General features: G+C 43.7%; 1 protein-coding gene across 1 annotated transcript; it reads right to left on the bottom strand.

Annotated features, from left to right (window-relative positions):
• Positions 1 to 2,825: 2,825 nt before the first annotated feature.
• LOC112561173 (optomotor-blind protein-like) lies at positions 2,826 to 11,962 on the bottom strand. Its single transcript, XM_025233486.1, has 5 exons — positions 11,325 to 11,962; positions 9,823 to 9,964; positions 7,286 to 7,494; positions 3,279 to 3,284; positions 2,826 to 2,860 (listed from the first exon to the last, which is right to left on the bottom strand). Exons 1-3 carry the CDS (start codon positions 11,724 to 11,726, stop codon positions 7,286 to 7,288), a joined length of 753 nt encoding a protein of 250 aa, XP_025089271.1. The 5' UTR covers positions 11,727 to 11,962; the 3' UTR covers positions 2,826 to 2,860; positions 3,279 to 3,284.
• Between the last annotated feature and the right edge of the window lie 320 nt (positions 11,963 to 12,282).

Genomic DNA, 12,282 nt, shown 5'->3' with positions numbered 1-12,282 from the left:
GTCCCGCCGTTTGCACGGCATCTCCCAGGCCGACGGGGGACGCAAGTGGCGACATATTTTCATTACGCAACCTCGTCACAGATTCCTGCCCCGCCGGCCTGCTGGAACCTCACACGTGTTTCATCACACGGTGGCCGTCACAACAAAGCGACCCGCCACGCGGGAGGTCAGAGGCACGAGAGTTCTCCACGCCGGAGAATTGATAACAGTGCTCAGAAGCGTGCGTGTGAGAGCTGACTGCCGAACTGATCGTAATATTACAAGAAATTGGGGAGGAGGGCAAAGAGGATGAACGAATTCGGAGAACAATGGAACAAATCAATCCATGGAAGGACAAGTCTCGAGAAGAGGTCAGCGAGACCTAAATGATGGCATTACAGCGGAGAAATAAACACTAAAACATTTATAAAATTTCTGGAATTTCAGATTACTACAAATTTAAACATTTCTTATTTTCAAACTTGGGTGAAGAAAGCTGACATTGTACGAAGCCCAGACGAGCAACCATCACAAGACCTCGAAAATTATCGACTCTGAGTTACGCAACGAACCTCAACAGCCCACGTATCACGTCGACATCCCTAGGGTCCGAAGCAATCACGTGATCCCAAGAACTCTCAATCTCCTTCATCCGCCTTGTCTTCTTTTAGTTTGTTTAAGCTGCCATTCTTCTCCTGAAATGTCTTCATTTGACCAGCTCATCTACAAAACATCTAGCAGCAGCGCTCGCGACTGCAATCTAGCACGGCTAAAGTCCTGACTTGAAGACAACGAAAAAGAAAATAAATGAGAACAATAAACGAAACCAAGAGCTCACAAGACATCACCACCCCGCAAGCTGTTCCCAGACCTACCGAAGCTCTAAACTAAGCTCTTATATCTTACTGTGTGACTCCAATGAAGAAAATACCAAGTCGATAAAACTCTTTTACTTTCTCTCTCTCGTCTTCTAAAACAATCCCACCCATTTAAAGAAAAATGAAGCTTGGATTGAGGAGGAAAAAAACCTGGCTGCAGTCTCTCTGTGGACCTGTTTCCATGGAGGATGGTGGTCGCGGAGCTACGCTCACAATTGTGCGGCACTTTAGGAGGCAGTCGGCACCTAGGGGATGGAGGACCCAGGCGCTTGAAGAATGGCCCGCGTCGTGGAAGTGCATGAATTATATCGCGCGGGGAGCAGCGCCGCCGCCTGGAGGACCTCCTTTTGACGCCAAGCGTGCAGAACCACTTTACTGACCCGCGCCCGACCCTGTCACCCATATGCCACGTCAGGTCTGTTGGACCCTCCCCCCAACACACACACACATCCAACCCTGATTTGATTATATTATCATTAGACACGTATGACCAATTATAAATCCTCAGGGGAGAGCTGATACATGGAACCGTTTCTGTATATTTTAGTCTTTTCGTACCATAAATCTAGTCAAGAATTATCTAAATTAAAAATTTATTATGGTAAATCAAATTCAGTAATTCTTGGCATTTGCATTTATTTGTACGGGGGTGAGTGAGGAATTTTGAGATTTAAGAAGGGTTAAGGAAGGTGTGGCAGAAATAGGGATCAAAGTGGAAGCCATCTTCTTTGTCTTCAGCAGTCGAGCGTCAAACTTTTTTTTTTTGTTCAAGCAAACGCAGGAATGGTCGCAGAGAGAGGAAGCTGCGAGGCCAAGCGCTTGGGAACGGCCTGTATCATGTAGCTAAGGATTTCCTGCTGTCACATAAACTGCAACGTGTCCTGTAAGACGTGATGGCCCATCGTTCAGCGATGCGTGAAGTGTCCCTGAGCTGGCGGCCATCAGCTCCATGCACACCTTCCCAGCCTCGCCTATCGTGTGCAGCTCGCTCCCGATGCTACACCTCCTCCTCCCCACCCCGATTCCTGACCGGGTACCCCCCCCACCACCCACACCCGGAGTGCTTGCACGTCGAAGGAGGATGGGAAGCTAGGCTGAAAACAATGGCTTCACTTCATCTGTAGCGACAACGAAGCTCGCTTTGGTCCCTCCCGTCAGTCTTCTCCGGAAAATTTAGTGTTTTGGAATTTTAATGGCCTCCCTCGTCGCCTTAACACAAGCCACTCACGAAATAGTTTGTAGAGGGGATTTTTTTTTTTTGGTGGGGGGTGGTTGAAGGGTAGCTACTGAAACCAACCAAGCAGCAGCCGCAACAAATCGGTTTAGTTTTGTCTAAGCCTCACTCCATCCGGCATCTAGCTGCAGAATTCTGACACGTTATTATTTCTGACGTTGAATCCATAACTAATCCAGAATATACAAATCTTAGCGAGGAAGAAGTCATCCACCTTGCGAGTGTACACACCGCCGTGTACATACTTCAGGACGTACAAAAACATTTCTTATCAGAAACAGACCAGCTTTATAGCCCCGATGCTACTATGAACATCCTTTATAATACTTACTTATTTATGCCCAAGAAATAATATTTTTTCGCAACGATTTACTGAGACGGATGAGCAGAAGCTGCTTCATTATTTATTTTATTTATTTTATTTATTTATTATTTATTATTTTTGTTTAATACGATATGGGAATGAAGTGTTTATAATAAATAAAACCAAAGAAAGAGGAAACACGACCTACGTTACATGTCCGTTTGGTCCAGGTTGTTGTTGGTCAACTCAGCTTGTGGAAGGTAACGGGCTGTTTTCATCCAGTGAGAACCAGAGGCAGGGGAATCCGGGTGAGTGTAGAGCCTGCCTGGCATGTGAGGTTCTTTGCCGGTGACTACCCAGTCGAGTGTGGTATTTGTAGCGGCAAGTCGTCGACGGGTACGATATCCCCAAGCATGGATGTACTGGCGATGCGGGTCAAGACGTGAGAGACACTTTGATGGTTGGAAATTCCGCCTGAAATAAACATGGCCATTAAAGCAAGGGGTGGGAAGAAAGCGGTAGAGCAATAGAAGAACGACATGAGCAGGAGCGAGATGAAAAAAAAAGACAAAAAGAAAAAAAAATTAAAAAGAACCAACAAAACGATGTGGAAAGATAGCAACCACAAAAACATACTGAGAGAAGAAGGGAGGTAGGAGAAGAACAGTAAAAGAAAACAAAGTGAAAAGGAAAGACCGAGTAATGAATAAGAAGAGAAGGAATTAATTGTTAATTTTTTTTTTAAATCAGTTGTTTTCTGCTGTACTAAACAATCTGCTCCAGAACGTAATTTTTGATTAAACCTCTACGCTGAAGTTTACATGGCTGCCTTGATTGAACTGCAAACTTTTAAAGCATCAAAGCAAGATTTAGAAATTGTCTGGAACATCTTGAGACACTGCAATTAAATCAAACAACTTTCCCTCCATTATCAACCCCAGCTCCTGTCATTCTTGCCTAAAGAGTGCATAGAGGGCAAGAACTCTGAGCATTCTGAAGTGAATGTCGTCACAAGACAAAATTGCATCATCACATTCAACCCCAGATTACGTCACGCATCGTGCGTCATTTAAGCAGTCGTAGCGCGGTGCAGGAGGCTGCAGTGGAGACGCCATCTTTCCACTGGAGGTTTCTATCGGCTGCAGGCGCCTCTCATCTTGCGGCACAGTGCTGTGCGACAAATGCGGACTCTCTAGACGACACGTGCTGCGGTCGCTGCACTAATCAACACATATACGGCGTGTCGGCCATGTCATCATTCACGGCAACAACGGCCAGGCTGTTTGCGCGATTTAGTAAAGAGTTGCCTTCTTTGTCTAATTAAGATTTTACCCAACATGGCTGCCGAGATTTCTTCATGGCAATGTCCGTCACCGACCTGCTCCCTTGTCTTGCTTGATTAAGGTCTCCAATTTAATACAAACTCTCGCGAATAGCCCCAATGACTTTTTTTTATAAATAGTTTATAAATAGTTCATGATAAATAAACAAAGACAATGCCCACTTTCCATCCTTGTGGCGCTTTATTTTATTTTGACAGCTTTTCACTGAGAGACTATGGGTTACCTGTCAAAGCTTTAATTTACCTGTCTTAGACACAGTCGACCCTTGTTTTTATTTGTGCCACCGCCACGCCTGATGGTAATAATTTTTAAGTATCGACATTCGACAGTGTTAAACCCCACGTCAAGGGACATCACAGGACACCTTTCAAAGACACACCTGTCAGCAGGACATTCCAAGGTGAGCTATCCAGCCTCGTGTCGCCAATTTACACCTGATGGCATCCAAGGTAGGCTTCATGTCTTCCCAGCAGTTCGGGCTGAGTGCAGCACGTGGTAAAATAACACTCGTAATGAACTCATTAGTGACCTTGCCGCTCTTGTCTCAGATGACAAACGGTACCGTCCTGTCTGTTGGAGGGGTACCTGCCTATCCGTGTGATTGGCTGATGATACCGGTGGGCGACGAGAATGCAGGTGAACAGAAGCCACCATGAGGCGCATTACCGACTGCAGCATCTTATAACGAAATGCCAAATACACTGGACTACGACACTCTCCCTCTCTTTCCCTTCTGTCATTCCTCCTCCATCCCTTTGTCTCTTTTACAGGTAAATGTAACTCAGGTGAATGTACTCGGGGCAACCCAAGGAGACAAGTTGAGACAAGTGGAGACAACTTGAGAAAACGTTCTTCATCAAAGCGCGCATCTGGTCACGCTCACATTTCTGACTTCGAAACCGAAGAGTGAACAACAAGGACGGCAATAATAGGAACTGTGTCTGTACTTAATCCTAGGGAGGTTGTAACCTCCATCTGACATCAAGGTGCCCAGCTGTCATCCCCCCAACCCTCCAAGTCTAACGTACATCCATTTCTGGTTCTCTCCAGGTAATTTTTCACCTTTTGTTTACAGCATTCACAGTTTGTTTACACTATTGCTAAGTCTACCAAATCTTTTAATTTTTACCAAATTAATCAAGATGCTATGAAAGCAATGATCGCTGAAAAATGAATTTCTGACATCTAGACGGGACTTGCTTTTCGTGAGGGTATTCACAAGACAAAGACAGTCCTATACCGTAAAAGCACGAGTGGAAAATATTCGTCCATCAGCTGCTGAAGGATGACGAAAGGACCTGTGGTCATTTTTTAAGAGCTCATTTAAGAGAAGAGAGCTGGTGATTGACTGCAGAACTCTGTGCTAGACTGCCACATGGACATTTTGACAAAGACGCCATTTAGAACTCATTCACAATATCACACTATCCGGGTGTAAACTCCACGCCCACAACCTCAATTAAAAAGAAACCTAACCAAATGAGAACAGCTTCAAAACAAACAAATAAACAAATTGAGATAAAACAATCATTTAACTGTTCTATCCTGCGATGCTGGGTGGGTGGCTCAAGGTGTTTCTTCAACCCATTAAATTAAAAACCTTTGTCGCTTCTCGTCAGGATGAGGGAGGTGTGGGGAAAGAAGAGAGAGAAAAGAAAAAAAGACACTGACATCGTTTTGGCGAGGTGTGAACCAATCAAAATAAATTGCGTCGCCTAAATCAAGAGTCGCTAGGTATTGACAGTTTCTTGACACTTTAACCCCTCTCGGGCGATCATTAGCAGGTGTCGCCTTGCGCCAAGAGAGGAGGCGAGATTAATGAACTTGTCAGAATCGATAGAGTTAAAATTTAATCTACGGCTGCTTTTGAGGATGGGAGGAGAAAGGGAGTAACTCTCAAAGCGAATAAAATGTAAATGGTTTCCGCCACTCCAATTTAATGACGACATCCTGGGGTAGAGCACGCAGGTCTGCTTTCTAAATACGAGATTAAAATGAAGGACAATTTACATCGCTACGGTTGCAGACTGAAGAGGTTCTCACACACACACACAGGAAAGCGAGTATCACAGTTGTTTGTGTTTGTTTTTAATGTTGGTATGTTATTGTATCTTTTGCGGGGATTGGGATCGGTTGTTGAAAAATAGGAATTTGAAATTTAATCTTACATCTTACTAATCCTATAAAGCTCACTGAAATTCTTGTCTGACCAGCAATAAACTGTTATCCATTTGACCAGCATGCAAAGGTCAAAGCAACTGAGACGCCATATTTGTTAAGTTCAAAAATAAGAGCGTTAATATCAAATTATCTCTTTCTTTCTTTCTTTTTCTTTCTTTTTTGTGCTTTTATGTCTTTTTTTTTTGTTGTTGTTGACACACTCAACTTTCTCGCACGCACGTACACACACCCGGCAATCAGCGATCTCACCAGACCGAACCGACTGATTGGCTACCTATGATCACGTGATTTGCACGTCAGTCCGGCCGCCATCGCATCGAGCTGAGGCAAACTGCTGATGGAGTTCCATCCATTATTCAATAGCCCAACAAGTTTAGGGTCGCTAACAGCACTTCAGAAGACCGTGCATATTTGTTAGTGCAAACAAACTCAACACTGGCTTTAAATTGTTAACATTGTTCATTCGTTGTCCTACCGGGGCCGCACCAACCCTTATTTGGAAAGTGTGCTTATTGTATCACTGAATTAAACATTCTTCTAAGCCGACCCCAGAATGTTCGACACGTCCATCCCTTCCTCAAAAATATGGCGTACTCTTTACCAAAGCATGCTTTCAGCATCCTAACGTTTGTTCTTTTAATTCTGATGTTAATAATATCAAATAATTATTTTACATATTTTCAGCTGATTTTAGCATACTTGCAGCTACTGGGTCTCCGTGTGCGCGTGCAGGTGTGTGGATCAAGCGTTTTACACCCTGAAGAGTAAAGTGAATCCCACTTTGGCCACCAGTAAGAGGCAGAAGAGGGAAGGGGGTTAAATGGAGACAAAAGTCACCTTTGCCCCCACTGTTACCAGTCCTTACGCGAATAGACAATTTTCATTACACCCGAGAGAAGACGAAACCTGACCAGACCAATTTCAGGACCACCCAGGGCAGGACACGGGTATAGGACGAAAAACCAAACGGACAGGGAGGAGGTGAAGGTGATGTGGGGGGTGGGAAGAGATGTAAGTGTAATCCTCCTGCATGCTGTATTTCACTTACAACCCACTCATTTTGATTTTGGGAAGAGGGGTGGGCAGGCGCTAATTTTATTAATTAAGTTTTTTATTTTACGTGCCGTAAAAGGTTTTCACGTAATGGATGCTAATGGAGCGGCATGCTGACGAAGTTAAGGAAGGACAGAAAATGGTAAAAGAAAAAAACAGGTGCATGAAAAATACATGACAGACAGACAAGACAGTGTAAAATCAGAAAAACACTGGTATTTTAGGAGAAAAAAATACGAGATAAAGGGTGCCATTAGAAACGATTGCTAACATACAAATGGAGGGTGTAAAGAGAGGGGTGGGAGGAAGCTACTCACCGGCCGGTCTTCGTGATGATCATCTCTGTACCCAGGGCATGAAATCTGCTCCACAAGTCTCGGTTTTCCAACGTGATCTTGATGTTCTTGTCTGCCGCATCAGGACTGGTTGCCATGCCAACGCCCATCCCAACTCCGCCAAGCATGCGCTTAGGGTCTGGGGCCGGCAGGTGAGGGTAAGATCCGAACTGTTGTGACTGCCCCACTGTGAACAAAGAGGGACTCGTTGGTATTGTCTTAATAACAACAACAACAACAACAACAACAACAACAACAACAAGAATCCGACATTATACCGAGTGCCATACAATAGGATTACTAGCATGAGTGTAATGTTTACACATTAAAATAAACACACAGGACAAAGCCAAATAATGTGAATGAACATCAGGTACAAACCTAAATTGTCGTAGAGTTCTGAGTAACTAATTTCTCCATCGTCTCGCATTTATTTATTTAGCATAGCTTGTTGCACACATGGTGCTCACCATTGACACATTCTTCGCATAGGTTCCTTCCTCTGTTACTTTACAATGTTGCAGATATACGTTTTCAAATTTACCATATCATTGGTGGATCTTACATTCCGAATATTGTTTTAAACAACAGAAACATAAAATAATGTTTATATAGTGGACCCATCTGTTACAGTGATCCGTGATGGGGGTAAACAAGTTTGTGCAAAATAGACTTGAGTAAAAAATGTTTAACTATTTCAGTTTTGCTGATATCTTTCTTCGCATCACGTTTTAGTGGACTCACCTGTCACTACAAAGATTAATCATACTTCGATATCAATACTAACAGAAACTAGACTACTGAAAAAAAAAACACCGACATCTGTAGAAAGGGCAAGACGAAATATAAAAGACGCAAAAATAAAAATAGTAACAACAAATTTAATTACAATAATTTCCGCCGCAGTGTTCAACCGTTAAATCTTGCTAAAACATCAAGGCTACACTTCAAAAAAAAAAAAAAGCATGGCTCACAAAAGACATTTAAAACGAAGAGCAAAATATTAAAAAAATCGAGAAAGCAGACACTAGACTGTTTTTATTATATATATATTCATTTTATCTAATAAAAGAACTAGTGCTCCTTCACTACACAAGCTTGAATACCGTGTGGACACCAAAGAGTTTTATGTTATCTATTCAAACAGACCATTATTATTCATCCAGTTTTATTTTTCCCTTCACTTCCTTCTCTTTTTTTATACTTTTCCTTCTGACAGCCCATACACCATCGCTCATTTAAGTCCCAAAAACTTTAGCTTGACAAAGTTAGAGAGATATGTGTGGCAAGAAGAGGTAAGGTCGACTGTAACAAAAAGGAAAAAAAAAAGCAGGTATCCGCCGAGTTTAAGTTACAGTTAACACAAGTTACAGACGTTAAACGACCCTCCCCTTCCCCTACTCCCCCCTAAAACCTGATGAAACCTGCGCACCGTGCATTTGACTTGATACTTGATGCAGGCAAGATGAAAATTAAACCGATAATTATTTGACACTAGGAGAAAATTGTGCTGGATTGTCAACCGTGCAAGTCTCGAGATACGGGTGGAAGTGTGTTTACCGATCTCGTGAAAGAAAGGAAGGGAGAAGCTGGGAGAGAAAGGATGGAAGAGAAATCATCATCGAAGGTCGAATCGTTACACCACCTGGCTGAGTTGCACACACACACACTTTATTAAAGCACAGTTGTCTACAGCAAGAAAGCTAGGGTAGAGAGAAAACGCGAGAACACGAGAGAGAACGAGAGAGAACGAGAGAAAGGGAGAATCTTACACAATGGCAAGATGTTACCCTGCTCAGGGGCTTTTTTTGACATTTCCTATCAATCTCACTTACACGGTCGAAGGTAGACCTCGTAAAGATATCTCTGCATCGCGAAAATAAATTGTCGACGGCGACAAACGAGACGCCATGTCTGAATAATAACGCCTTCATGTGAGTGGCTCCGCGGGCCAAGAGACTCACTCACGAAGGACGTTTTCCCCGCGTCCCGTGAAGAGATGTGCACAGGTCCGGACAAAACAGTTTTTCAGTTTGTCAAATAAACCAAAATATTGATTGCTTCATCTAATTTATTGTCTCCATTATGGGTGACGTGACAGTAATTTAGCCTTGCCTCCCCTCCCAGCTTTTAAAAAAAAAATATATACATATATTCCATGTCCTCGTGCTTTTTCTCTCGTCCTTTGTTCTGTGTTCCCACACCCACCTCATTTCTTTCTCCTGAAGGAGTTATGGTTAATAAATGAACTCAAATGTTTATGTTTTCCTTACCTTTCTACAAAATTATAACAGTTAAAATATTGTTTTGTCTATATTGTTGACAACTAATCTTCAATCAGCAACATGGCTGGAGTCAGAAGTAAAACTGATCACATGATCAGGAGCACAAAAAATCTGAGAGCCAACGGCAATGCACCATTAAACTTTGCCATCTTCGGGTACCCGTTAATCCTTCCCTCCCACATTGGGGTGGTAGGAGGACAATTAACTACTAGGTATGATGTAAGACTCACCTGCAGCCAAAGACATGGGGTCATGCGGCGAGTGCATCGGGAAACCGAAAGAGAACTGCGGGGTGGGTACCAGGCCGTGGGAAAGGGGGAATGCCCTCCGTCCGGACATAAGGTCGTCTTCGAACATGGCGCCACCAGCTGTCTGCAATGAGAGAGAGAAAAAAAAAATAGTTAAAGAGATAAAGGAATAAAAACAATCAATTAAAAAGGAATTTTCTAAAATTGTGTCGGTGCTGAAACATGTGTAAAACAGTTCTCGTCTCATCTGTCTGACACAACCCAGAGGCAAGACAAGTGACAAACGTTTTTGACAAGGACATCGTCTGCGTCTTTGTCACCGAGAGTGGAAGAAATTAGTGGATGACACTGCGACAGCTACTAAGACTGTATCACGGCAACACAGTCGAACCTGTAAACAGATGTCACATGTAAAAAAAAAAAAACACAAAAAAAAACAGGGTGCCTGAGACAAGATATGAACACGGGGCACTCTATCATTACTGTATTGACCTCACCGTGATGGACCTCAGGCAGATGTCATCTCGTGATGTACGCACACAGCTGTCACAAATTCCCTCCATATTGCTAGGGTCAAGGGTCGTTCTATTTTAAAATTAAAAATAATACCACTAAACTGACATAGATGATTGGATCAACTAGAGTACCTAACACTGAGGTGGGATTTCCGAACTTCTCCTTCTTCCCTTTTAGACATAATTAATAAACAATTGACAGTTTATTTGGGAAGAAAGACATCGTTGCACTGTGGTGACCTCATGTTTATTTCTTGACCAGAACATTTTTTACTTGTTTAGTGTGTAGAAATAATTATTTGACACCAGGGTGCTGTCGCCTGTACGAAAACACTAGACATCGATGTCTGGGTTTACTTGCTCCCCCTTGCTCCTCACACCTGCTAAGGTAGTTATCGCCAGGAGGAGAAAAACAATTCGGAATGTAAGAAAACAAACACAACAACCACACACACATTACCTTCTATCCATCCCCAGAGAGAGAGAGAGAGAGACAGGCATACATAAAGAAGAATGAACAAAATACACAGACGATAAATGGAAAAGAGAAAATAAAACAAGAAAGAAAAGTGGAGAACTCTGTATGTGATCTGGTCGCCAACGACCAAACATCGGAACAAAGAAGATGTGAGCAATTTAACCCACTCGTGATATAATTTATCTCTCTGCTGATTTTAACCACTCGCAAAGATCTTCATTAAATTCTCCTGACTTCGCGTTGAACCTACAAAACCTTCCCTCCACAATCTCCACAAACGGCTCCGACCTTTTCTCTGAACTTTCCCCGCACAATGCTCGAGGGGAACAAATCCGAGTCGCTTAAAACAACCGTTTTCAAAATAACCTGAAGGACCCAAGGAACCCGGTCAAAATGTGAGTAAAACCCACCCGGGCTGTCGGAATTTTAGAAAGCCAGTAAGGGCAAAAAGAGGGTATGAAGGAGGGAGAAAAAAAAGAATGGGCACGTACCTGAATTGCTAATGGCGACTGAAATCGAGAGTAACGCTCGCCTGTCCCATTTCGGAAAAACATACTGTTGTACCGAGCCGCCGTGCTGGCTTCCGTAGGCGGGCGGTAGGCTGTCGGTTGGTGGCGGGTCTCCATCAGCTCCATCACGGGTAGCGACGGATAATGAGATACTGCTGGCTGCGGATAATTGGCGAGCGGGCGGCTAATAAAGTTCTCAACGCCATGCCGCGGGAGGCCTGCATACGCGTTCTGTTGATAGCCGCTGGGTGTAGCTGCTGCTGCTGCTGCTGGTGATGCTGGTGGCGGTGGTGGTGGTGGTGCAGGGATGTAACCTGACTCTTTAGGCGGCGGTGCGAAGGTGGAGCGATTTGGTGGCTGATCGCTTGCTGCCTGAGATTGCATGAAACTGCGAGGCGATGAAAGAGTCCTGAGTATTGTTGTTGCCCAACGGTTGGAGTGGATGAAAGTTCGCAGAACTTGACATAAAACAGGAGGGAGCTCCTGAAGTGAAGGAGGACGAGTCTGGATTCTGCTGCTGTCAATATGAAATTTCAGATGACTGGACCACTGGCTGGAAAGTGTCTTTGACTTTTTGGGATAGTTTGATCATGAAGTCAACTCCTGAGCGGTCTTGGTATGGTCGAAATCCTGGACAAGCATTTTTGTTTTGCCTTCAGAGTCGCAACTACTCTCGAAAAAAAGAACCAGAGACGGAGTATCCTTGTGCGCTGTCTTACATCGGCGAACTTCTTCTGAATCTGCAGTCAAACTGATAATCTCTCCCCTACTGCCAAACCATCCGAACCTCCTTCAATCCGAACGCTTTCTATGAGAGTTCAACTGGGGATTTAGGGGAGAGAAGGGGGGGGGAGGGAGAACGGTAACGGGAAGTGATTGAAAACAATAGCTTATCAACACCACCTGAAATGCCGGCGGACATTGGCTCGTCGAACCGTGA

Source organism: Pomacea canaliculata, linkage group LG4, assembly GCF_003073045.1.
Source record: "Pomacea canaliculata isolate SZHN2017 linkage group LG4, ASM307304v1, whole genome shotgun sequence".
NCBI lineage: Eukaryota > Metazoa > Mollusca > Gastropoda > Architaenioglossa > Ampullariidae > Pomacea > Pomacea canaliculata.
Note: the sequence above shows the minus strand (reverse complement) of the source record. Positions and strands in the feature narration are given on the sequence as shown.

Excerpts from the sequence above, each read along its gene's own strand:
- LOC112561173 (XM_025233486.1), bottom strand. The coding sequence starts at position 11,726 with ATGCAATCTCAGGCAGCAAGCGATCAGCCACCAAATCGCTCCACCTTC. Across the intron at positions 9,965-11,324 it reads AGTCGCCATTAGCAATTCAG|ACAGCTGGTGGCGCCATGTT; the intron begins GTACGTGCCCAT and ends CTCTCATTGCAG. Across the intron at positions 7,495-9,822 it reads CCCCATGTCTTTGGCTGCAG|TGGGGCAGTCACAACAGTTC; the intron begins GTGAGTCTTACA and ends CTTTGTTCACAG.